We start from the raw sequence: 25,859 nt of genomic DNA on the forward strand, positions 1-25,859 counted from the left end.
GCCAAGGCTCCCTGGTTCTTCAGCTACTGGCGGGAACACTGCTTAGAAGGGGTGGATGCCCTGGCCCTTTCTTGGCTAAGCGACGTCCTGCTGTACTTGTTCCCTCCGTGGCCCCTCATAGGGAATGTGCTCAGACGCATAGAGCTTCGCAGAGGCCCGGTCATTCTCGTAGCTCCCGAGTGGCCCCGCAGACCGTGGTTTGCGAATCTAGTCAACCTGGCATCGGACGGTCCTCTTCGCCTAGGCCATCTTCAGCACCTTCTCAGTCAAGGTCTTGTAATTTTCGACCAGGCGGATCGCTTCTGTCTTGCGGCTTGGCTTTTGAACGGCGAAGGCTAAGATGGCGGGGATACGCTGAGGACGTCATGTCCACTATTTTGAGAGCCCACAAAACTTCTACTTCCCTTGCCTATGTCCAGTTCTGGAAAGTTTTCGAGCTGGCCCACATGGAAGCGGGCATTACGACGCGTTCGGCCCCAGTCTCGCTCGTCCTCTCGTTCCTCCAGTGAGGTCTCTCTAAGGGTGTCTCCTTTGGCTCACTCCGTGTTCAGGTGTTTGTCCTTGGTTTTCTTTTGGGAAGCCTTGACAGCCACCTGGTTGCGTCTCACCCAGATATTGTCCGTTTCCTCAAAGGGGTCAAACACTTGAAGCCACTGTTGCGTCCTACTTGTCCCTTGTGGAGTTTGAACTTGATCCTTCGAGCGCTCTGTCAGGCTCCCTTTGAGCCTCTTCGCCGTTCCACTCTCAAGGATTTGACGCTCAACACGGTATTTCTGGTTTCTATTTGCTCCGCCAGATGGGTATCAGAGATCCAAGTGTTGTCTTGCCGCGAGCTTTTCTTACGTTTTTCGGATTCCGGGGTCTCTCTCAAGACGGTCCCGTCATTCTTACCGATGGTCATGTCTTCCTTTCATGTCAATCAGTCGGTCAAGCTCCCCGCATTCTCTTCTGAGGACATTGCAAGCCCTGGCGGGGATGACCTACGCTGTCTGGATGTGAAACGCATTCTCATGTGTTACCTGGAGGTAATTAATGACTTATGGGTGTCGGATCGTCTCTTTGTCTTATGGATTGGCCCCAACCGGGGCAACCAGGCCTCTAAGACTACGATATCTCGCTGGCTGAAGGAAGCGATATCATCGGCTTATATCTGTCAGGGACGCCCTGTCCTGGAGGGCCTCAAGGCCCATTCCTTGCGTTCTCAGGTGGCCTCCTGGGCGGAAAGTCAGTCTGTCTCCCCGCAGGAGATATGCAGGGCAGCTACCTGGAACTCTCTGCATATGTTTGTTCGACATTACTGCCTTGATGTTCATGCGCCAGTTTTTGGTTCTTTTGGGCGGCAGGTACTTCGAGCGGGCCTGTCAAGGTTCCACCCTGTCTAGGGAAGCTTTGGTAATCCCATGGTCTGGACTGATCTGGGTACGTACAGGGAAAGGAAAATTAGTTCTTACCTGTTAATTTTCGTTCCTGTAGTACCACGGATCAGTCCAGACGCCCTTCCCTTTCTATCATCCTGTCCGCTCGAAGATCCTTATGCTATGTATTTCCTCATTGGAGGCACCGGAAGCATCCATGTGATGATGGTGGGCATTCATGCAAGAATGTCCGTGCACGGAGTTCATTCATTCATTTATTCCCTGTTCCTTGTTCAATATTTTCAGAGTTCTCTTGTGATTTGCTCGAGTTCTTCTGTTACTTGCTTGTTCCATGGTGTTTATCGTCTCTGCTTTGACAATGGTTATACAGAAGGGCTACAGGGTAGGCTCTGTCCTCATATAGGATACCCTTACAGTTTTGGTCTGTCTCCACCTGCTGGAAAGGAGGCTCAACTCCATGGTCTGGACTGATCCGTGGTACTACAGGAACGAAAATTAACAGGTAAGAACTAATTTTCCTACTTATCCAGATATTACTCGAGCAACTCAACTTTGTAGGAAAAGATTTCTTTGTATGTATGCCGAGGTACTCTCAAAGGGGGGGGGGGCAATATATTTTGTTGTACCCTTGCAAATGTCACGTAAAGTATGGGAATGTTAATTAACCTTTTTTTTTTTTTCTGAACCTTCACAACTCCAGCCGTCTTTAGAACAGCACACCTAATATGTCTAGTAGATAGGCAATAGATGTGATTAGGGTGATGGTATCTCACTATTTCTTTTTACTCTTTCATTGTTAATTGCTCTTTCCCTGACTCCCCCCCCCCCCCCCTTTATTTCCTATTCTTTAATGAGAAATGTGCAGATGGAGGGGGTTGTTTTTTTTTCTTTCTTTATTATTATTGTAATTCTACTTTGCATATTCCCAAACTTGCCTTGCAAGGTATTCTTGTGAATTGATTGAATGCCGTTAAAAAAGAAAATTAAAAAGAAAAAGTATTTCGGGTTATCAGAAAAGGATGCTGTACTGCTTACCTGCGCCTCTCAGTCTCACTCCTTGTGCCCTTGGGAAAGACACTTCACCCTCCATTGCCTCAGGTACAAACTTAGGCCTAGATTCAATATTCTGCTATAAATATAATGGAATGATGAGCTGCAGCCAGAAAAGGGAGGGGGGGGAGCAATAGTGTGCATCCAGCCGCATTGCACACTATCACCCCCGTACTGCCAGTGGGAAAGGTGGTGTTACTTCCAGTGCTTCTGCTGGCGATAATGTCTAAAACATTATCGCCCGCAGCAGTACTGGAATCAAAATTTTTCTAACCTTTCTCTCATTTAAATCCTAACATTGCGATGCGGTAGTTATTGGGTGCATCAGGGCAGTTTCGCACGCAATAATGGCCTATTGCAGCTTGATGAATGACCCTTTTAGCTTGTGAGCCCTCTGGGGTCGGAAATACCTACAGTACCTGAGTGTAATCCTCTTTGAAGTGTCTGAAAGGTGGAATATAAATCAATTAAAAAATAAAATAAAAAGCCTTTTTTTTTCTTTTTGCAATTTTTAAATGCTTTACCACAGTATCCCACAATAACCAAAGCAATATAAACATAGTTTAGTAGAAAGTTAATTGGAAAAATGCATGAAAAGATATGAAGAAATGGATCGAGACGCTCAGGAAATGATAATTCTCTGGCACAAGTAAGGGCCAGTTATAATTATTTCAACAGGCAAAGGAAACCCCTGGGTCTGATCGGATCCTTCAACCACAGAGGGGGGAGATATCTGGTGGGGCCAGTTCCCTCTCCTCCCTCCTTCAGGAGCACAGCCAGAGCCTGGAGCCGCAAATATTCAACTTTATATTAAAGTTTAAAAAAAAAAGTGAGAAGCCTCACTATTTATTTTTGGCCTTTGCCGCTTTTGCCGGTCGGGTCCTCTTCTTTCGCTGCGGTGTCCCACATGTCTGTGGTGCCCGGAAGGTCGACGATAGCGGCGAGTCAGCTTTGGGGTTTAAAAAAAAAAACAAAGAAGAAAAGTGAGAAGGCTCCCAATACTGTTTTGCCACGATGCCTCGCGGCAGTCAATGCATGGTGTGTGGAGACTCGTGCGCCTCTCTCTCGCTAGCACTTGTTCCCTGTGCACCTCCAGAGGAAAATGCAGTTCAGGGAGCACACGGGCAACCACGTAGAGGCAGCGATCGTCTGCGGTCAATGCAGGGGGAGCCGAGCAGCCTGATAATAGTTTCCCGATTTCGATGGGAATGGCGGTCATCTGTTGGAGAAGTTGGGACGTCTCCATTCTAAGCCACTGGACTGCCAGAACCCGCTGGGGCTAAGAGATCGCACTCATCTTACACTGGTAGGGCAACCAGAGTCCGGAGAGTGCTGGCTCGTCAGTTGCCCCAAGGAAAGGCTAATTTTAGCTCAGAGCTCGGAGGCTGAAGATTCCCCAGTGGTGGATCCGTCTGGGGTGGACTCTTTGGATGGCGCGGATCCAGAGGAGGCACAGGATCAAGCGCCCTCGGTGGAGGGGGGATGATCTGAAGATGGTTTGCCTTTTACACCAGGATGAGCTGTGGCCCCCTAATACCATATGTTCTTAGTGAACTGGCTACAAGGAGCCCCAAGCGGATTCGGATCATGAAGGTGTGGATCTAGTTATGCGGGGCCTCAGGGGCCAACAAAGACTCTTCCTTTCCACAAGTCGGTTTTTCGAGAATGGGAAACTCCTGATACAGACTTGAAGGTTGGCAGAGCCATGGAGAAGTTGTATCCCTTGCTGGAAGACATGTTGGATATCTTGCGGCTACCAAAGGTGGATACTTTTGTCTCTGTCATGACAAAGACATGTGGTGTAATGTCCTCAAACTCGCTCTTCCTCACCCTAATCCCACGTTTCCCATTTGAGATCCACAGACTCCCTCTGTCTTTTGCAAGCCCTTGGTACCACATCCTCTTCCTCTCTCCCTTTTATTCAACCTAGCCCAAGTACTTGAATTGACCGCTTGTATAAATGTTTTGCTATGTGATTTCAATCTGTTTAAATTATTATTTAAGTTTTAAATTGTTACCTAAGTTGCACACTATGTTACTTAAAGTTTTGCTTAGTTGTATCTTGTTCTTTGTAAAGCCCACCGGCAAGTTCTTACTGTTCATTGTAACCCGGTTTTATTTGTATCCAATGCAAGAAGATCGGTATATAAAAGCTAAAAAATAAATAAAGAAGACAACGATCCTGGTAGCGGGTTCAGCAATACTTAAGGATATGCAGGATAGAAAGTTGGAGGTACATCTCAAGAAGTTCTTTGAGGTGTCAGCATTGGGTATTCACACTGCAGTGTGTAGCAATTTTATGCTCCAGGCTGGGCTTCGCTGGGTTCAGCAATTGCAATCTGACAAGTCTTTTTATCTCCTGAGGATGCACAGCAGGCCAAAAGGCTAAAGGTCGTGGTGGCCTACGGGGCGGATGCCTTCTATGGTCTCATCCACACTTCCTCTCGTTCAGTGATGTCTGCGGTTTCTGCTAGGAAGCTGTTATGGTTAAGGAGCTAGTCAGCAGATGTTTCTTCTAAGTCTCAACTGGGATTGTTCCCGTTCAATGGAAAGCTGCTGTTTGGTGAAGACTTACTTGGTGAAGCTTCTGGGAGAGACTAAAGGGCACAAGCTGCCAGAGAACAAACCAGAGATTGGTAGAGGTTTCTTTTCAACACAGACTCTATGCCAGTCAAGCTGTCGCCCCCATCAGTCTCGTCCTTCGGGAAGAGGGCAGAGGCAGGGGTCCAGAAGACAGGTGTCATGGAATCAGCCCTTTTGAGGCTGGAGGATGGTCAGAAATCATTCCGGTCAGGGAGCCCCCGGCACCAAGTCCTCCCAATGAAGCCAGGCTGACCCGCTCCTCTGTTCTACACATCGGAGGTCAGTTAACATCCTTTCTCAAGGAGTGGGCCAAGATCACGTCGGATCAGTGGGTCCTAAGTGTGATAGAACAAGGTTACGCTTTAGAATTTTCTTGGCCATTAAAAGATTTATTCATAAGGTCCCCTTGCACTTACAAGCAAAAAAAAGCAGGTGGTTCAAGAGACCATCAATCGTCTTTGTCTGTTAGGGGCCGTAGTTCCAGTGCCGGTCACAGAACGGGGGACAGGAAGATATTCCATTTATTTTGTGGTCCCGAAGAAAGATGGCACTTTTTGTCCGATTCTGGATTTCAAATGGTGAATCTAATGCTCAAGGTTTCTTATTTTCGGATGGAAACATTGAGGTCCACGATTGCTGCAGTGTGCAAAGGAGAGTTTTAGGCCTCAGCCAAATCTAGGGATGCCAATCTCCACATTCCTGTTCGTCCGGACCATCAAAGGTTTCTCAGGTTCATGATTCTTGGGAATCATTTTCAATTTTATGTCCTGCCGTTCGGGTTAGCAACCACTCCGAGGACCTTTACAAAGATGATGGTGGTGGTTGCAGCAGCTCTTCAGCTGGAGGGCATCCTAGTACACCTGTATCTGGATGATTAGTTGATTCACGCTAAGTCAGAGGACCTTTGTCATCAGTTGGTGGCAAGGGTGCTGCAGCGGTTACAGTCCCTGTTCTGGTTTGTGAATTTTCCCAGAAGCCAGCTGGTGCTGTCGCGAGTCCTGGAGTTCCTCAGAGCATGCTTTGACACCAGGATTGGGAGAGTTTTTCTTATCGAGGAGCGGATCCAGGGACAAGTTGGCCCACTACGTCTGTCTCATCTTCCCAACCTGCTCCGTCAGGATCCTCTATTTTTGGATCAGGGGGCTTGCTTCTCTCTCATGGCTTGGCTTTTGAGAGGAAATGCCTAAGAGAAGGGGTATCTGGAGGACGTTGTTGCCACTCTGTTGCAAGTACAAAAGAAATCCACCTCCCTAGCATATGTTCGAGTGTGGAAGGTGTTCAAGGTTTGGTGCAAGGAGCATAACGTGGATCCCTTTAGGGCATCGGTGGTCCACATTTTATCCTTTTTGTAGCAAGGTTTGGTAAAAGGTTTGGCTTTCAATTCATTGAGAGTCCAGGTGGTTACCTTAGGGGCAAGAGGCGAGGGGTGTCTCTGCCCGCGCATCCAGATGTGATACGTTTTTTACGAGGGGGTCAAACATTTGCGTCCCCCGGTGTGGAAAGCATGTCCTCCATGATGTTTAAACTTGGTGCTTAAAGCATTGTGTGGGGCTCTGTTTGAACCGCTACGCAGGGCGACTTTGAAAGATCTTACTTTTAAAAGTTGTTTTTCTGGTGGCAATTTGCTCGGCCAGGCGGATTTCGGAGTTACAAGCCCTTTCATGTAGAGATCCTTTCCTGAGGATTTTGGATATGGGCGCTCGTTATGAACGGTACCACCTTTTCTTCTGAAGATTATTTCCTCCTTTCATTTGAGCCAGTCAGTGGAATTGCCAGCCTTTGCAAATTTGGATAGGTCAGTGACTTTGGACAAGGAATTGAGTTGACTCGATGTGAAGTGAGCATTGTTACACTATCTAGAGGTCACTAATAGTTTCAGGACGTCTGATCATCTTTTCAGTGGTGCGAAGAAAGGACAGAAAACTTCGAAAGCGACTATAGATCGGTGGCTGAAGGAGGCCATAGCGTCGTCATACATTTGCTTCGGACAGTCTGTGCCTCAGGGTCTGAGAGCACACTTGATGAGGTCGCAAACAGCATCCTGGGCTGTGTGTCAGTCAGTGTCGCCACAAGAAATTTGCAGGGCGGCTACTGGGAAATCATTGCACACTTTCTCCAGGCATTATCGTCTGGTCGTTCAGGTTCCAGATACCATGGGCTTTGGGGGGAGCCATGGTATCTGTCCCACCCAGTTTAGGGAAGCTTTGGTATATCCCAGGAGTCTGGAGTGATCTGGGCATGTACAGAGAAAGGTAAATTGGTTCTTACCTACTAATTTTCGATCCTGTACTACCACAGATCAGTCCAGAGTCCCACCCGGGTTTGGAGAGTCCGCTCGATCTGTGGGTTCTTTTTGTATATAATCTGAAGTATTTCCATTGGAATTTCTGGCTCAGGGTGATGGCTGTACATGCTGTTTGTATTTGGTTGTAAGGCTCCTTCAGATTTAGTTTGTTTTTCCTCCTCTTGCTCGTTTGGCAGGAGATGTTTGATAGGTTATGTTGAGGTTTTGGGATATTTTCCATCTTGGCTTGAGTACAGGTCAATACTGAGGGGCTACAGGTGGCACACTAGGTTAAGTGACAGTGTCAGCAAAACTTTCTCTGTCTCCATCTGTTGGAAGGGAGGCAAAACCCAAGAGTCTGGACTAATCTGTGGTACTACAGGAGCGAAAATTAGGAGGTAAGAACCAATGTTCCTTTTGTTTGTTACACTATTCAAGCAGCTGTAAGCAAAACTGATTTACTGGAATAACTTTCAGTCCCTAATCCTTCAGTGTGACTTTCATGAAGAGTAATGCTACAGAAAGTGAAGAGTGGATGATAACGTAGCTTCAAGTTAAACTTTGTTTTGTAAACAAACTTAGAATGTCACTTTTAGATTTTTAAACTAATTTGTGTATTCTGAACCTGTCAGTGCATTTACTGTTAAAAAAAAAAAAAAAAAAATCCCTGCAATAAAATATTTATGGCATTAAATATTCTTTATTATAGAAACAAGTGAACCAGAAAATGCAGAAGACAGTGAAGAACCTTTTATTGCTCCTGCGGGACTAATTGTGCCTTTGGATGTGGAACTGGTATGTTCATACGGGTGCAAGAATTTGTGTGTTGTGCTTTTTATGCGTGTGGGTTGTTTTTTTTTATTGACTCTGCCCCAAACTTAGGAGGGTGTGAATGGCTGAGGGGTAAAGCTTTGAGTTAAAGCTTTCTGCTATTATGATGTTAGTTCCTAGGTAGTGATATCATGGGTTGCACTGAGGCACAAAATTCATCCTCCTTTATAAAGGGGAAGAGACTGCATTTAATATCTCTCATCTGCTCCAGTGTAGCTTTTATTCTTCTCACAGCTTTAAAATATTCTCAAGTCTAACTTCTGCAGATGAATGTGGCTCTACTCTGGTTTGTTGATTTAGAGTTATTTATAGTTGTACATGACAAATAATTGCTTTCATAGTTGATGAAGCACCAGAGATATGCAAAAACTTTATTAAATTAGGTGTGAGTTATTTATTATGCGTTCACTTGTGCATCATAGATGTTATTACAATTACACACCCGGTCTTTCTTTTGTGTGTGTGTGTGTGTGTGTGGTGGGGGGGGTGGGGGTTTGGAGACATTATTTTGAAAATGTATAAGGAGAAGGAGGTGGGTAGCACAATAAAGAAAGTGAGTTTGGTAATCCTTTATTCAGTCAATAGAAGACCATCTACTGTGAACAGGAGCCAGGGATTTAAATGTTTCTCCAAGACTCATTCATTGGGAAAGAAATGCACCCTCATTTGTGCCACCCCTACCCACCAACGTGTCCTCTCTGCCCTCCATTGCCTTCTTTCTCCACTCCATGAAGCCCTCTTACTCCCTGCTGTTGTCTCTTGGACCCCCATTGGGGCTGGAATTGCTCATCTGGCCTGATCGAGCTCAAGATGTGGCTAATACTTTAGGGTCCCAATCAAGCCCAAGACATCACTACCTTATCCTTTTTCATCAGCTATTAAATCAGGTGGTGTTTTTTTGGCTCCCTGCTAAGAACATTAGCTAGCCTTAGAACTGAGTAGTAAGATAATGTTATGAATAACTAATGGGGGTAGTAAGAGAGTGTTGATGAAATTGAACAGATCATATTATTTATCTCATTGCACTGGAACAATATGATAGTTTTCTGTTAAACTGATTTATTTTTAAATGTGATCATTTTACATAATGATAGTGGAGAGTGTTCATCACATTGTCTTTTATTCTTTCCCCCATAGCCACCAACTGCAAAAATGCACGCCATTATAGAGCGAACAGCAAATTTTGTCTGCAGACAAGGGGCGCAGTTTGAAATCATGCTGAAAACCAAGCAAGCACGGAATTCTCAGTTTGATTTCTTACGCTTCGATCATTACCTCAACCCCTACTACAAGCTTATACAGAAAGCTATGAAGGAGGGACGGTACACTGCCCAGTCAGAAAGAAAAGCCGAAGAGAAACCCAGTAAGTTCTACTGCAGTATTGACTACCCATTGTTCCTTATTCATGAGTTTCAATGTTGGAAGGAATGTATGTGGTGTATATACTGGACATATATTCCAAATCTCCAGTGACAAGCAGTATAGTTGGTTAGAGAGCTTTCCAGCCATGCACAGGGATATGGATATAGTACACTACATTCAGTGGAAAGTGCATTTTCCTAGCGTGTAGTCAGATGGACTCAGGACCAATGGGTTATGCTCCCCTGCCAGCAGATGGAGACAGTGTCAGATTTCAAAGCTGACGTCACCCTAGATACACCCCTGCAGTGACCTCAGCCCTCCAGAATTTCTCCAGCAGATGGTGGACATACCATTCCTTATAGGGATTGCTGTCCTTTTTGGAAGGAGAAATTCTGCAGTGATCCCTAAAGGTCCCTCCAGTTGAGAATTCCTGAGGTGATTTCTGAGATCCCTCAAAGGTGTGCCTTGGTCTGGTAGCCGGTTCCCGCTGGTGGACTTTTCTGCCTAAGCAGCTGAAAGGCAGGGGGTACAAGAAGCCAAGCGGGGCGGTGACAGCCAAAACCCTCTCCCACCACAGCTGGAGACTGTCTCTATACTCAGCTTATAAGCACTGAGCCCAGGAAAGTAAAAAAAAAAAAAAAAAAAAAGATTTACCTCCCGATTCAGAGACATTTGGAGGGGTTTCGGTAAGACGTCCTCCGGTATCCTTGCTTGGCACGCTGTACCGACGATGTTCCTGATCCTGTTGGGGTAAGAGGAAGTGAGCTTCTGAGCAGGTTGAGCGGACCCCACTCCCATGGGCTAAGCCCTACTTTAGGCATGGTTGGCATACCACATAGTAGGCCGTGGCGGCACCATCTTGAGCGCTTCTTTGTGCATGCTCTATTGCCCTCCATAGAACGTTGGTACGCACAGTGCATCAGCTCTGCGCACGTGCTGTACACATTAACATCATGCGCGTACGTACGCCCACAATCTACTAAGTGCAGAACACAGGTAAAGCTGGGCACATGGGCTGTGCGTGCGCCTTGCCACCCAAAATCTTTGCGTATACAATTTTAAGCATGAGCTGACAAACACACAGTTACTGTCGCCAATGGCTCCGGCAGCCAAGAAACATAAGCGCTTTTCTCTCTGCGCTGCTTGTCATATTAAGACGTCACCTTCTGACCTGGATTCCAACTTAATGTCAACGTTGTGAGGAAGCTTCCCCAGACTTTGCTAAGCCCGGCTCCTCCCATTCATAGGATGGGTTAGTCACAGCCTTAACTGGAAGTATCCTCAGATCTGAGTACTCCCGGGACTGAGTCATCCATGGGAGAGGGAAATTCAGCGGCATCTACTCCAGTACCTCCTGGGCTAGGCATGGACCTGGTTGCCTTCTTTTGGGTGGAATTTTTCCAGGGCCTTCAAGCCTTTGTACAGGCATAGTCTGCTGCCTCATTTGCCTCTGAACAGACGGAACCTCAGCTGGTAAGCCCTCCCAGTCCTATCGGCAGAACTCATGGCATGCCTCGTCTCACCAAGGGTATCCGTGGCAGGGGCCTGGATGGCATGGACGAAGAGGAGGATACAGATTCCATGGAAGATGGGGAAATTCTCCCTGATTTAGAACCGTATCTGGCCATGTTACAGTTTTTCCATAGAGACGAATTGCCGGCCCTGGTTTCCCAGACCCTGAAGATGCTGGGAGTTCCTAGGGTGGACTCTATGATGGAACCAAAGAAGAACCCTTTTCTGATTTCCCAGTGGAAAGCCTCTTGCTACTTTCTAGTACTGGAAGCCATCCAGTTGATTGACCTGGAATGGGATGCCCCAGAAGCAAGTTTTAAAAGGGGGCAAATGTTAGAAGTTCTATACCCACTGAATCCGGCAGCAAGAGAGCATTTACGTTTCCCTAAAGTGGATGCTCTGGTCTGTGCCATCTCTTAAGCGAACAGCTATCTCAATGGAGGGAGGAGTGGCCTTAAAGGATGCGCACATGGAGTCCATACTTAAACAGGCCTTTGATGCAGTAGCAATGACCTTACAGATTGCTTCTTGTTGTGCTATGGTACCTCGTTCGTGCCTTCTCCTCTCTCAGGAGGTGGATGACTCTGGGGTGAATTCCAGAATGGTTATGGAACCCAACGCTGCCTTTTTAGCTTACACGGGCTCAGATGTAGTCCGTACTTCGGCCAGAGGAGTGGCCTCAATGATGGCAGCCAGAAGACAGCCTTGGCTGCGGAATTGGTCAGCAGACACGACCTCCAAGGCAAATCTTACAAAGATGCCCTTTAAGGATCACTTTGCGGAAGCAAATTGGAAAAGCTGGCCAGTAAATAGGGCGAATCTCCGGTTCCCCGGCTACCAGAAAATAAGAGAAAGCAATTACAGCGCCTCTTTACTATGAGGGGTCGATCTAGGGGCTCCCAAAGCTTTCACCCCCACAGAAACTCAACATGTCAGAGGTCTCGGTCCCTTGGGAGGTCTCAGTCCTTTCGCAGTCAACACCCCAAAGAAGGGCAGACGGGTTCAGGTTCGTCCTGAACCCCCCAGTAAAAATTTGCCAACCCACCCTCGGAACGAGGAGATATGGGGTCGACTGTCCCTCTTCTACCAGAGGTGGGTCGAGATCACGTCATACAAATGGGTATTGGAGGTCATACGAGAAGGATATGCTCAGGAATTTCACAGCACTGTTCTGACATATTCATGATATCTCCTTGCCACTTCCAGCAGGCAGTGGAGACTACGCTTTTACGGCTCCTCAGGATGAGGGCTATAATCCCAGTACCTGCGCCCTTGGAAAATACAGGGCGTTATTCTATCTATTTTATCGTACCCAAGAAGGAAGGATCCTTTCTCCCCATCCTGGACTTAGAGTGTCAACCGACATCTATGAGTGAATCATTTCCGCATGGAAACCCTATGCTCCGTGATAATGGCTGTACAATCGGAAGAGTTCTTAACCTCCCTGGACCTATCCAAGGCCTACCTACATATTCCAATCTGTCAACACCAGCGTTTCCTATGCTTTGCTGTACTGGGTCACCATTATCAGTTCCGGGCACTGCTCTTTGGCCTAGCCACCGCCTACAGATCCTTTTCCAAGATTACAGTGGTCGTGGTGGCAGCGTTGAGAAAAGAGGGAATCCTGGTGCACCCGTACTTGGATGACTGGTTGATCCGGGCCAATTCCGTGGAAGAGAGTCTCAGGGTGACCAACAGAGTGTGACCTACTTGCTTCAGGAACTCGTTGGGTTGTAAACCTGAACAAAAGTAGGCTCAAGCCTGCCCAGTCCTTGGAATATCTGGGAAACTGGTTCGCCACCAACTTCAGATCTTGATGTCCCATGTGCATCAGTTGATGAGCACGATATGCCAGATGGTGTGGAGCTATCTCCAAGTTTGCGGTTTGATGGCAGCAACCCTGGAAGTAGTACCGTGGGCAAGAGCATACATGTGATCATTTCAACGCTCACTTCTGTCATGTTGGATCCCGCACTCTCAAGACTATTTGATTCGCCTCCACTTACCGATGGGAGTATGCTCTCGGCCTCAGTGGTGGCTACAGGAAGCTTATCTGAGCAGAGGTGTACCCCTGTCCTCTCCGAACTAGCTAGTCCTCACATCAGACGTGAACCTCCCAGGCTGGGGAGCACACTGTCAGGAACTGATGGCTCAGGGACTTAGAGGCCCTCTGGAACATCAACCGCCTGGAAGCCTGGGCAGTCAGATTGGCGTTTCTACAATTCAGCCACAGACTCCAGGGTCAAGCGATTCGTGTAACGTCGGAGAATGCAACGACGGTAGCCTACATCAATTGCCAGGGTGAAACCAAGAGCCAGCAAGTGTTACAGGAGATAGATCTCCTTATGGAATGCGCGGAAATACATCTACAGATGATCTCAGCCTCCCACATCACAGGAAAAGGCAACGTCAGAGCAGATTTTCTAAGCAGGGAGAGTCTGGATCCAGGAGAGTGGGTGTTGTCGGCCAAAGCCTTTCAGCTGATAGTAGATCGCTGGGGTCTCCTGTCCATTGACCTCTCACAATGCAAAGGTTCCCCGATTCTTCATTCGCAGAAGAGGTCAGTGGTACCTGGGGATTGACATTCTTGTTCAGACCTGGCTGGAAGAAGAGTAGCTGTACGCCTTCCCTCTGTGGCCCCTGCTGGGCAGGGTCATTTGCAGAATTGAGCACCAGAGGGAATTAGTCCTGCTAGTAGCTCCATATTGGCCTGGACATGTGGAGACTCCTGGTGGAGACCCTCTTGTGCCTCCCACCGCACAGGGACCTGCTACAGCAGGGACCGGTTCTTCATGAGTATCCAACTCTATTCTGTCTTACGGTCTGGCCCTTGAGAGGGATCACCTGATGAAGCGAAGATATTCTGCAGCAGTAATTGCCATCTTACTCCACGCTCTGAAGTTCTCTATGTCCCTAGTGTATGTTCAGGTCTGGAAAGTATTTGAGGCCTAGTGCAAGGAACGTGGTATCCCCCCTCGGGTAGTCAGAATCCCATTAATGCAGGAATTTTTACAGGTTGGCTTGAATAAAGAATTGACCCTTGACTCCTTAAAGGTCCAGATAGCGGCTCTCTCCTGCTTCAAGGGTAAGGTGAACTGAACCCACCTGTTGGCTCATCCGGACGTGGTCCTTTTTTTGAAAGGGGTGAAGGTCCTTCGGCCACCCCTATGACGGACAGCTCCCTTGTGGAATCTTAATCTAGTATTAGAATTTTTGGCAAGGCCCTCCTTTTGGCTGCCGCATGGTCTTTCCTTGCATTTATTAACCTTGAAAACTGTGTTCCTGGTGGCTGTATGCTCGGCATGTTGCATCTCTGAACTACAGGCATTGTCATGTTGGGAACTGTTTCCTCTGGATGATTCCGTGAGCATTACAGCTTCGTGCCGTTCCATCCTTCTTGCCCAAGGTAGTCTCGGAGTTTCATTTGAATCAGTCTCTTTCGTTGCCATCCCTAGATAAGCACAAGGACACAGAAGAATACCACCTCCTCCGTCATTTGAATGTCAGACTTTTGGTGCGGTATCTGGAAGTTTCAGAACCGGTCTGTTTGTCCTTCTCGGTGGTAGGAAGGAGGTTGAACCAGCTTCGCAGTCCATTGTAGCTCGCTGGATTAAGCAGGTGTTCATGGGAGCCTATGTGGAGGCAGGAAAGCCATTACCTTCTCAGGTTAAAGCTTATTCCACTAGGGCTCAGGCAGTCTCATGGGCGGAATCTAGACTGCTGTCTCCCGTTGATATCTGCCAAGCGGTGACAGGGTCCTTCTTGCACACCTTCTCCAGGTTGTATCGCCTGGACATACAGGCCCGAAAGGATTCAGCCTTTGCAAGAGCGGTGTTAGCTGGACCATGGGCAGCCTCCCCCCCCCCCCCCCCCCGATTGGGAGTAGCGTTTGTACATCCCATTGGTCCTGTGTCCATCTGGCTACATACTACGAAATGGAGAAATTACTTACCTGATAATTTCATTTTCCTTAGTATAGACAGATGGACTCAGCATTCCGCCCACAGCTGCCTAAGAACAGTGCCAAGGATTTGCCCATACAGTGGATATCTATTCCAAGAGATTACGGGTAAACCGTCGTCCAATCCCTAGATTCATATGTTAACTTATTGTGAACACTCAATGACTGGTTATGACGCAGGGACAGTAACTTTCAAACTGTGCAAATCAGGTGATTTTAAAAGGGGTGTGTGCCCACGCCATTCCCAGTTTATCTGTTCATCCTCCAGTTCGCCCAGTTAACAGATAGGTCCTCTAACCCCCACCCCCACTTCTGTTTAATAACCTACACTCCCCCTAGATACCCCAGGCTGTTTAAACCCCTCAGAAATGGCTCAATCCTTTTATTTTTTTTAACTTTCTCATCATCCATAGCAGAAGTAAGGTTATGTAGCAGAGGACCTCTGAGTGCACTATGCCACATATATATTTACATGCACATCTCTTGGCTAAGTCTCGAAAACCCAGACCATGCCCTGCCCCGTTTTTGGAAACTTTAGTGACGTGCACACTGCAGCATTTACACACGTGTATGGGCGCTTTAAAAAAAAAAAAAAAAAAAAAAAAAATACCGTCGGCACACGTAAGCCCAACATCTTTGTGCATCCCCTAATTGAAGCGCACACCAGGCTTTTAAAATTCACCTTATTTTATTTATTTATTTTTTAATATGCCGACATCCGATCTCAATTGAGATATCACACCGGTTTACATTCAGGTACTGTAGGTATTTATCCCCAAAGGGCTTACAATCTAAGTTCTTGTACCTGAGGCAATGGAGGGTAAAGTGACTTGCCCTAGGTCACAAGGAGCGACAGCAGGACTCGAACCCTGGTCTCCTGGTTCATAGTCCACTGCTCTAACCACTAGGCTATTCTTCCTATCCAATATTGTACCTTATATTGTACACTGCAGTCTGAGATTGATGGAATTCTGCTCCATTTCAAAGGTGTACAAAATAAATTTATGATTGGACTTCTGATATTTCTAGTTGAATTAGCAGAACTTTGTAGCCACTATGACGTTGCGAGGCTTCAGCTTTTTTACTATCCAGTTTGAAAACCTTAGCTAAATTGGGGGATACGGTTTGGGGGAAGGATATGAAATGGTGTTTGCATGTGAGCCTCATGCCTCCTTGAAGCTGTCAATCGAAATCTTTAGTTTAATGCTAAACTGTGAATGGATGATGCAGTACTACACTGTGTCCATGATTACTAATTATGTCTCCTTGTGCATGGTGGGATTATGAACGTGTTCTTTCCCTTTGAAATACAAGTCTGATCATGCAATTATAATATTTTATCTAGAGCCAGAGGAAAGCATGGAGGAAGATGATGAGGAAGATGGTGATGATTACCTGCATCCTAGTCTCTTTGCCTCTAAAAAGTGCGACCGACTTGAAGAAATCATGAAGGTACTTGACTGCACTGAAAATTTCTAGACCCTCATTTCTCTGCAGGGTCTATTCTGTATGGTCTGAGTCCAAGTAATGCACAACTGATAGCACTGATATGCTGAGTATTTGTGTGTATAAAAATAATCTTTATTTTTGCTTTTAATTTTTAAGCAACTTTCTACTCTTTAGAGAAATTAATTTTACAGCAAATAAAGAGACTGAGAGGAGAAATGGGAAATGAAACATTTTTCAGTCCATTTATTTATTTGACAGTCTGGCCACTGAGGCTAAAACTGAAGCTTCATTTAGGAAATGAAATGACCTCAGAGAAAATGCTGGCGCTGGGCTGCGGCATCTCTCTCGCAGCTCAGTGGGAGTGGGAGATGCCATGGCCAGCTGCTGGCATTTTTTGGAGCCTGATTCTATTTTAAAAAAATGGTTTTAAAACTCATGTATATTAGTTTCCTGAAGGCAGGTGCTGAAGATTCTTGGATTTGTAGGATTAATCTGTGTTTGAAAAGGTATTACTGCAGAGGGACTTTTTAACATCAAACAATAACCGTCCCAATAACAAAGTTCAAATGCTTCAGATGGCCATCATAATAGGCACTTCCGGCTAATTATCTACCTTCATTGCCTTATGTATAATCATTGGCCAAGAATGCACATTTTTTTTTTTAAATTTTAAATTTTCTTAGCCCTATCATAATGGCCATCTGATTATCGGAACAGTTATTGTTTGGTGTAACAGTTATACCTTCCTATTTTGCTCTGAGGGATTTTTTAATGCACAACAAAATAAGCCTTCCCTGGTGTGCTAGTACTGGGTATTTTTTGCCCATAAATATGTCTGAGTCCCTAATGTTTCTTTGTTGCTGTCATTTTATAAATAGGTTTAGTGTTTGCCTAAGATTACACAGGCATTTTATTATTTATTTATTTATTTATTTTAAGAAAACTGTCCAATAAATATATCAAATCTTAAAATCATTGCCCTCTGAAAATTTCTGCAGCCTTTAAAAGTTGTGGACCCAGATCATCCTCTTGCAGCGCTGGTCCGGAAAGCTCAGACTGAAAACACAGTCGCTCAGCAAACAGACAATGTGACCATACAGGCCTCACCGGTGAAATACACTACAGATTGTAAGTAAAGTGTCAAATGACTATGACTGAGAGTGATGATGACATTCATCAGATAGCATATACAACCATACCCCTTTGCCCACGTTGCTCGGCAGACCTTACTTTGTTCCAGCTTTACCTCTATTTCCCTACCACTAGGAATCCTATGTGCTAGATTCATATCTTTTTGAATTGTGCTATATTTGTCCCCACCACATCTTTCTGTCTGGCTTTCATGCATCTACTGCACTTGTGAATTTTTATTTCCCTATTTTGTTTCTGAATGTACCTTCTCCAGCATCATATTATGGCTGCTTTTTGTAAAGGATGGGGTAAGCACAAAAGAATCCTTGGCGGAAAAGGTGATAAGAGAGCCTGATATCATCTAGGGTCTATAGCATTGTGCCAAGTGTGAAATTGGACAGATTAGATAGGCAAATGGTCCTTATCTGCTCTTATATATTTTATGCCAGTGATAGAAAATTGGTAGTGACCAGATATTGTCCTGTAAGTCCATGGGGACATAGAAGGCCAGATGTTAGGGCAAAAGCTTTGCTTGATTTGGTAGCTGTTTAAATTATTTCAATGCTTGGTGAAAAGACATGGGTAGGAAGCTGAGTGTGGGATGAAGTGTGGAATTTTGTCTGCTTGTCTAAATAGGATGATAGAGAAGCACTAGAGTAACCTGCACAGAGTGATATGGTTGCATCAGGTTTCCATGAAACGGGGTAACCTGCGCTGAAGGACCATGGTTAAAACCTGAACACCAGTGAGCACAGGTAGCCCAGATGTTCTGGACAGCAGCCTCAGTAGTATTGGTGGCTGTGTGAATTATAAAAACTTGGTAAAAAGATCTGGAAGGGGACACGAGTGTTGGATTTAATATTGGTCTTATAAGAATCAAAGAGAAATATGACAGGACCTGAAATGGCCTACCAGTATAAGTGGTGGAGGCCAGAACTTTGGATATGTGTGGGACAGATTGGAGGGCAATGAGGTGTGTGGGGTTGAGAAGTCAGATGGAAGGCATTGGGTGAGGGGTGCTGGTGTTGATATCCTTATGGGAACTTGTATGCTCATCTACTCAGGAGGGTACATTACCAGAGGAAGAATCTCAACTGGTCAGACTGGATGGGCCAACTGGTTTTAAGTCAGCTGTCATTTACCCATGATGCTATGTAAAACTTCTTTTCCATTGGAAAATGCCTTTTGCATGTCATTTGTATCCATGAGATATTTCAGTGTCTGTAATATTCCACTTTTTCTGCTATCTTTATTTTTTGTTTATAGTGTGTTTAGTTCATGCCTTTCCATCGTAGCTTAAGGCGAGTTACATTCAGATACAGTAAGTATCTGTTAAGATTCTGAAATCTAACCTCACAGGTGTAGGCCATTGCTTTTCAAACTTTTATGAGTTAAGGTAGGGGTTTTCAATCCAGTTCTTGGGATACACCTAGCCAATCAGGTTTTCAAGATATCCATAATAGAGTGGTAGATTAACCTAGTGATTACAGCATCAGGTTGAGAATCAGGGAATTCAGTGTTTACGCCCTGCTGATTCTCCTTGGGCAAGCCATTTCACTCTCCGTTGCTTTAGGGGCTTATTATTTACAGAGCTTTTTCCCTCATAGATATAGATTTGGGAAAAAGCTTTTGTTAATGAGGCCTTTAGATTGTAAGACCTCTGGGGATAGGGAAATACTTCCTGTACTTGAACATAACTCATTTCAGCTGCCAATGAAAAAGCTTGTGCTAAATCTTAAAAAAAAAAAATTGCATATAATGGAGGCAGTGCGTACAACTCTCTATTTCATAAAAGCCTGACTGGCTGGGTGTGGCCCAAGGACTGAGTTGAAAACCACTGGGTTAAGGAGCCCTTAGGACTTCTGGGCCTCTAAAATTGGACACACTATTTCAGTTGAGGTCTCGCCAGTAACCTTTTATGATCTCCTATTTTTACTGTTAGTCACTCCCTATGCACCATAGAATGCCTTTGGCTCTTGCTGCTACTTTGTTGCATTGTTTCACTACCTTGAGACCATCAGACATGTCAGTCAATGATTTTGTGTTTATATTGTTTGGATGGTGGTATGGAGGGTTATTTTTATGTTTGTCAGCTGCTTTGACATGATAGATCATGTTGTATTGGACAAATTAGGAAGGATTGGGTTGTGAGGATAGGTTTTAGGTTGGTTCAAGTCTTTAACCTCTCAAGAGTTTCAGGTGAGGTTAGAGGAACAAGATAGTCATGGAGGGTTATTAAATCAGGGGTCCCGCTAGGGTCAGCTCTGTTGCTGGTTCTATTCAAAGTTTATTTGCAGCCTTTATTTACCTTAATCACAGAATATGGAGTGAATTTTAGAGTTTGCAGATAACGGCCAGTTGATTTGATTATCCATACCACCATACCTCCTAATCTGGAGTTGGATGGGGTGCCTATTTTATTTTCAGAAAGAATGCGTGACCTAAGGGTTTTAATTGATGTTCATTTTACTTTAAAATAACAAATTGGGAATGTTTTATAAATTACACCTGATGAATTGGTTAAAATATATTTTATCTCAGGATGGTTTTTATACAATAGTTCGTGTTTGTTATGACATCCTTTGGACTACTTTAATGCTTTATATGAAGGGCTTCCAAAGGATCAAGATAAGGCATTGCAGATAATACAGCAGACCACTTATTTACAGGTTGTGCATATAGAGAAGATTTCACCAGTACTGTTCTAGTTATGTTGGTTGTCTGCAGCGCAAAGGATTAATTTTGAACTTTTAACTTTCTTTTTTAAAGAGTTAAGATTATTTGAGGGACATGCTGTAAGCCTATAGGCTTGGAAGGGTATTGTGTTCAGCTGACAAGCAATTTACTAGTAGTGCCTTTTGCTAAGGCATCCCGCCTTCAGAATACTCATAAGAAGGCTGTCTCTGGACTCTGGCCTACTCTTTGGAATGCATCTTTGGGCAATGGGGGACTGTAAAATGTTTTGGAAAAGACTGAAAGCTCATTTGTTTCAGCAGGCCTTTGGCTAATGGGGTTTCAGATTCTATTTTATTATGGTTTTATTTGTAAGTATATGATTATGTTTTAAGTTGTTCTTAAATATGTTTATGCATGAATCACGGAATCAGCCTAGAATGGATTATTCTGTTATATGTGGAAAATGCAAGTTTCCTAGCATGTAGCCAGATGGACTCAGGGCCATCGGTTTATATGCTTCCCTGCTAGCACATGGAGACGGAATCAGGTTTCAAAGTTGATGTCACCTTAGATAAACCCCTGCAGTGACCTCAGCCTTTCAGTATCTTTCCGTCTCCTAGCAGATGTGGGCATACTTTCCCTGTCAGGATCGCTATAATCTTTTTAAAAGAAAAAATTCTACTTCTAAATTAGAGAAAGATTGAGCCCCGCTCTCCTGCGGTGATACCTAAAGGTTCCTCCTCCAGTTGAGAATTCCTGAGGTGATTTCTAAGATCCCTCAGAGGTATCCCTTGGTCCGGTAGCCGGCTCCCGGTGTGGACTTTGCTGCTGAAGCAGCTGAAAGGCAGCAGGTGCAAGAAGCTGAACGTGGCGGTGATGACCAAAACCCTCTCCCACCACAGCCGGAGACAGTCTCTATACTCAGCTGATAAGCGCTGATCCCAGGTAAGTAAAGAGAGGAGAGGATTCCTTCTGATTCAGAGACGTTGGAGAGGCTTCGGTAAGACTTCCTTCAGTTTCCTTGCTCAGCGAGCCATACCGACGAGGTTCCCAATCCCGTTGGGGTAAGGGGAAGTGGGCTTCCGAGTGGGTTGATGAGCCCCGTGATAGGCTAGGTCCCACTTGAGGCTCTGTGGGCACACTGCGTGGTAGGCCGCAGCGGCGCCATCTTCTGTGTGGTTTTGTTCATCTCCATTGCCCACCGTAGAGCATCAGTACGCACGGTGTGTGCCGGCTCTGCACACATGCTGTGAGTGTAACATCGTGCTTATGTACGTGCGCTCCAACGTTACGCACATCCATACATGCACTCCTCCTTTGGCACAGAATTTAGGTAACTATGTCAGCATTGTGAGGAGGCCCAGGGAGAGTTGACCTCCCAGGACTTTGCTAAGCCCAGCTCCTCCCATTCAGAGGATGGGTCAGCCACGAACTTAACCAGTAGCACCCTGGATCCGAGTAATCCAGGAGTTAAGTCTGCCATGGGAGAAAGAAATTCAGCAGCACCTTCCACAGTATTTCCTGGGCTAGGCATGGACCTGGCAGCCTTCTCTTGGGTGGAATTTATTCAAGGCCTTCAAGCCTTCATGCAGGCACAGTCTGTCTCACCAGCCCCTGTCCGGGCAGAATCCCAGCCGGTAAGGCCTCCCTCTCCCAGCCTTATGAGCAGGCCTCGAGACATGCCTCATCTCACCAAAGGTATCCCTGGCAGGGACCCAGTCACCAAGAACGAAGAAGGGGATCCAGATTGCTACTAGGTTTGGAACCATATTGGACCATGTTATGGTTTTTCCATAGAGATGAATTGCTGGCCCTGGTTTCCCAGACCCTGAAGACTCTGGGAGTTCCTGGCGCGGACCCTATGACGGAACCAAAGAAGAATCCCATCTTGGTTTCTCTACAGAAAGCCTCTTGCTATTTTCCGATGCTGGAAGCCATCCAGGAGTTGACTGACCAGGAATGGGATGTCCCGGAAGTGAGTTTTTTAAAGGTGGTCGAGCACTGGAAGCTCTGTAGCCACTGCATCTGGTGGCGAGAGAACGCCTGTGTTTCCCTAAAGTGGATGCCTTGGTCTGCGCGGTTTTGAAGCGAACAGCTATTTCAGTGGAGGGAGGAGCAGCCTTAAAGGATGCGCATGATAGGAGGATGGAGTCCATCCTTAAATGAGCCTTTGACGCAACAGCAATGACTTTACAATTTGCTTCCTGTTGTGCCCTGGTGGCTTACTCGTGCCTTGTGACCAGCAGGGTGACCTCCTTGCTTCAAGAACTCTGTTGGATCATAAACATGGACAAAGGCAGTCTCAAACCCTCCTTGCCCTTGGAATATCTGGGAGTCCGGTTCGACACCAAACAGGGCAAGATCTTCCTTCCTGTCCATGCAAATAAGGAAGTTGATATCCGAAGTGCATCGTTTGACTAACACGATAGCTCCACATCGTCAGGCGTATCTTCAGGTCTCTGTTTGATGGCGAAAACCCTGGAGGTAGTACTGTGGGCGAGAGCACACATGCAACCACTTCAGCACTCCATGCTGTCACGTTGCAACCCACTGTCTCAAGACTACTGGATTTGCCTCCACCTACCGATGGAAGTTTGTTCTTGGCTCCAGTGGTGGCTGCAGGAAGCTCCTGGGCAAGAATGTAACCCTGTCCCTTACGAACTGGCTGGTCCTCACGACAGACGTGAGCCTCCGAGGTTGGGGAGCTCACTGTCAGGAACTGATGGCCCAGGGGCGTTGGGCAGAGGAAGAGGCACTCTGGAACATAAACCACCTGGAAGTCTGGGCAGTCAGATTGGCATGTCTTCAATTCAGCCACATACTCCAGGATCAAGCGGTCTGCGTAATGTCGGACAAGGCAACAACGGTAGCCTACATCAACTGCCGGGAGGAACCAAGAGCCTGCAAGTGTCAAACGGAATGGGTGAAACACATCTACAGATGATCTCGGCCTTGGACATCACAGGAAAAGACAACGTCAGAGCAGACTTTCTAAGCAAGGAGAGTTTGGATGCAGGAGAATAGGCGTTGTCGGCCAAAGCCTTTCAGCTGGTGGTAGATTGCTGGGACCTCCTATCCATCAACCTGCTGGCCGTATCTCACAATGCGAAGATTCCCCGATTCTTCAGTCACGGAAGAGATTAGTTGTCCCTGAGGATCGACGCTCTCGTTCAGAGCTGGCTGGAAGAGGACTTGCTATATGCCTTCCCTCCGTGATCCCTCGTGGCAGGATCATTTGCAGAATCCAGCACCATGGGGGATTAGTCCTACTAGTAACTCCAGATTGGCTGAGGCGTCTATGGTATGCGGACATGCAGAGACTCCTGATGGAGACCCCCCCTATGCCTCCCACCGCTCAAGGACTTGCTTCAGCTAGGACCAGTCCTTCAAGAGGATCCTTCTCGATTCTTACTGTTTGGCCCTTGAAAGGGCTTGTTTGAAGCGTGGGTATTCAGCGGGAGTAATTGCCACCTTACTCCCCGCGTGGAAGTTCTCTGCATCTTTAGCGTATGTATGGGTCAAGAGTATTTGATGCCTGGTGTGAGGAATGCGGTGTTTCCCTTCGGATGGTTAAAATCCCACTAATTCTGGAATTTTTACAGGATGGCTTGAAGATTTGACCCTTAATTCCTTGAAGGTATTGGCAGTAGAAGAGGACCGAAAGGCTGATCTGCGTACTGTTCCCAGCATCTCCCTGGAGAGGACGCCAGAGGTCACGGCGAACTATCCAGGGTTTGAACTCCATAGCCCCAGCTTCCAGAGGCCCCACACCCTTTGCAGTAGAAGGGAACCAGAAGGCTCATTGCATACTGCTCCCAGCATCTCCCGGGAGAGGACACCAGAGGTCACAGCGAGTTGTCCAGGGTTTGAACTCCACAGCCCCAGCTTCCAGAGGCCCCACACCCTTTGCAGTAGAAGAGGATGGAAGCGCGTGCCGTTGGATACACGAATCTCAAACTCTCTTTAAATCTTTGAGTGAAGATCAGTTTAATGGTGGTTGAAGAGGATTGGTAAGTATAGCTTTGGGAAATCTTTGATCTTAAAAAAAAAAAAAAAGTTTGGAGAAAGGTGAAATAGTGGGATATATTCTTTAGAGTTTTTGTGTGTCTGAGATAAAAAGAAAGCCAGAGTTAGTTAATTCTAGTGCAGCTTTTAAACTAGAACAAGGAGGGAAAGCTGACAGTCACTGAGCAGTGCATGGTTCAGAGGAATGTATCCTTGAAGGATACTAATGAAACAGGAGAGTTAGGGCATCCCAACAGAGAGGTTCCAATAAAAGCAAACGTAGTCCATGTGCCTGAGCTAAAGATTTCCAAATTATCCCTATTGACTGAAAAGCAGGTTGTTAATACAAGCAAAAGACGCACTTTGAAATGTCTGTATGCCAATGCCAGAAGTCTAAGAAGTAAGATGGGAGAGTTAGTGTATAGCAGTGAATGATGAGATTGGCATTTCAGAGACCTGGTGGAAGGAAGATAACCAATGGGACAGTGCTATATCAGAATACAAATTATATCATGATGGTGGGGGTGTGGCACTTTATATCCAGGAGGGTATAGAGTCCAACAGGATAAAGATCGTACAAGAGACTAAATGCTCAGTAGAATCTATATGGGTAGAAATCCCATGTGTGTTGGGTAAGAGTATAGTGATAGTAGTATACTAACGTCCACCTGGACAAATGGTCAGACAGATGATGAAATGCTAAGAGAAATCAGGGAAGCTAACCAATTTGGCAGTGCAATAATAATGGGAGATTTTAATTACCCCAATAATGACTGGGTAAATGTAACATCAGGACTTGCTAGAGAACAAAGTTCCTGGATGTAATAAATGACTGCTTCATGGAGCAATTGGTTCAGGAACCAACAAGAGAGGGAGCTTTTTTAGATTTAATTCTTAGTGGAACGCAGGATTTGGTGAGAGAGGGAACGGTGGTGAAGCCACTTGGCTTTTGAAGAGAATACTGAATGGCTGAGGTTGCTGCAGGGGTATATCTAGGTTGGTGTCAGCTTTGAAACCTGACTCTGTCTCCATCGGCTAGCAGGGGAGCATATAACCCATTGGTCCTGAGTCTACACTAAGGAAAACAAAATTATCAGGTAAGTAATTGCTCCACTGTTGTTTGTTAATATTGTATATAATCCAAGATATCATTGCTTTGTTTTTTTATGCTTTACCTCACTCTGAGCCATCTAGTTTGGAAGTGCAATCAAGAAATGGAAATAAAATTTGTTTTCATTAAGCTACAGCTTTGAAAGCGCATGCATGTTTTATCCCTTTGTATCTGTTTCTCCATGAAAATGTTGTTTTAACATATTTTAGCAGGAGCTTGATGAAGATATGGAGTATATAATGCATGCATGACTTCTGAAGATTGTATTCCTGGAAAATGGTCTTAAAATTGCCAAATATGTCTTGTTTGGTCGATTGGTTACTCTTTATTGGCTAATGTTTGTTTGGTCAGTTGCAGTTGAATTTAAAGTCTTTTTCCAACATATTGTACTTGGTTTTGTACATTGATTTTCATGCGCTACCCATTAAGCCAAGATCAACTTCATTCTTATGTACGTAAAATAGCAAGACATGAATCAAACAACATTCTTGCATTAGACATCCATTTTGTATGTTAAATGATGTTGGA

The 25,859-nt window shown here is 45.6% G+C and overlaps 1 protein-coding gene across 3 annotated transcripts in view; it reads left to right on the plus strand.

Moving 5' to 3' along the window:
* Positions 1-25,859, plus strand: part of SFSWAP (splicing factor SWAP) — a 235,710-nt gene that overhangs the window by 8,946 nt on the left and 200,905 nt on the right. For all 3 annotated transcript variants that reach the window (XM_029571586.1, XM_029571588.1, XM_029571587.1), the window contains 4 exons: positions 8,003-8,088; positions 9,262-9,487; positions 16,305-16,411; positions 17,407-17,536. In XM_029571586.1, coding sequence (XP_029427446.1) covers positions 8,003-8,088; positions 9,262-9,487; positions 16,305-16,411; positions 17,407-17,536 — 549 coding nt within the window. The remainder of the gene's footprint in view (positions 1-8,002; positions 8,089-9,261; positions 9,488-16,304; positions 16,412-17,406; positions 17,537-25,859) is intronic.

Source organism: Rhinatrema bivittatum, chromosome 11 (assembly GCF_901001135.1).
Source record: "Rhinatrema bivittatum chromosome 11, aRhiBiv1.1, whole genome shotgun sequence".
NCBI classification, from domain to species: Eukaryota; Metazoa; Chordata; class Amphibia; order Gymnophiona; family Rhinatrematidae; genus Rhinatrema; species Rhinatrema bivittatum.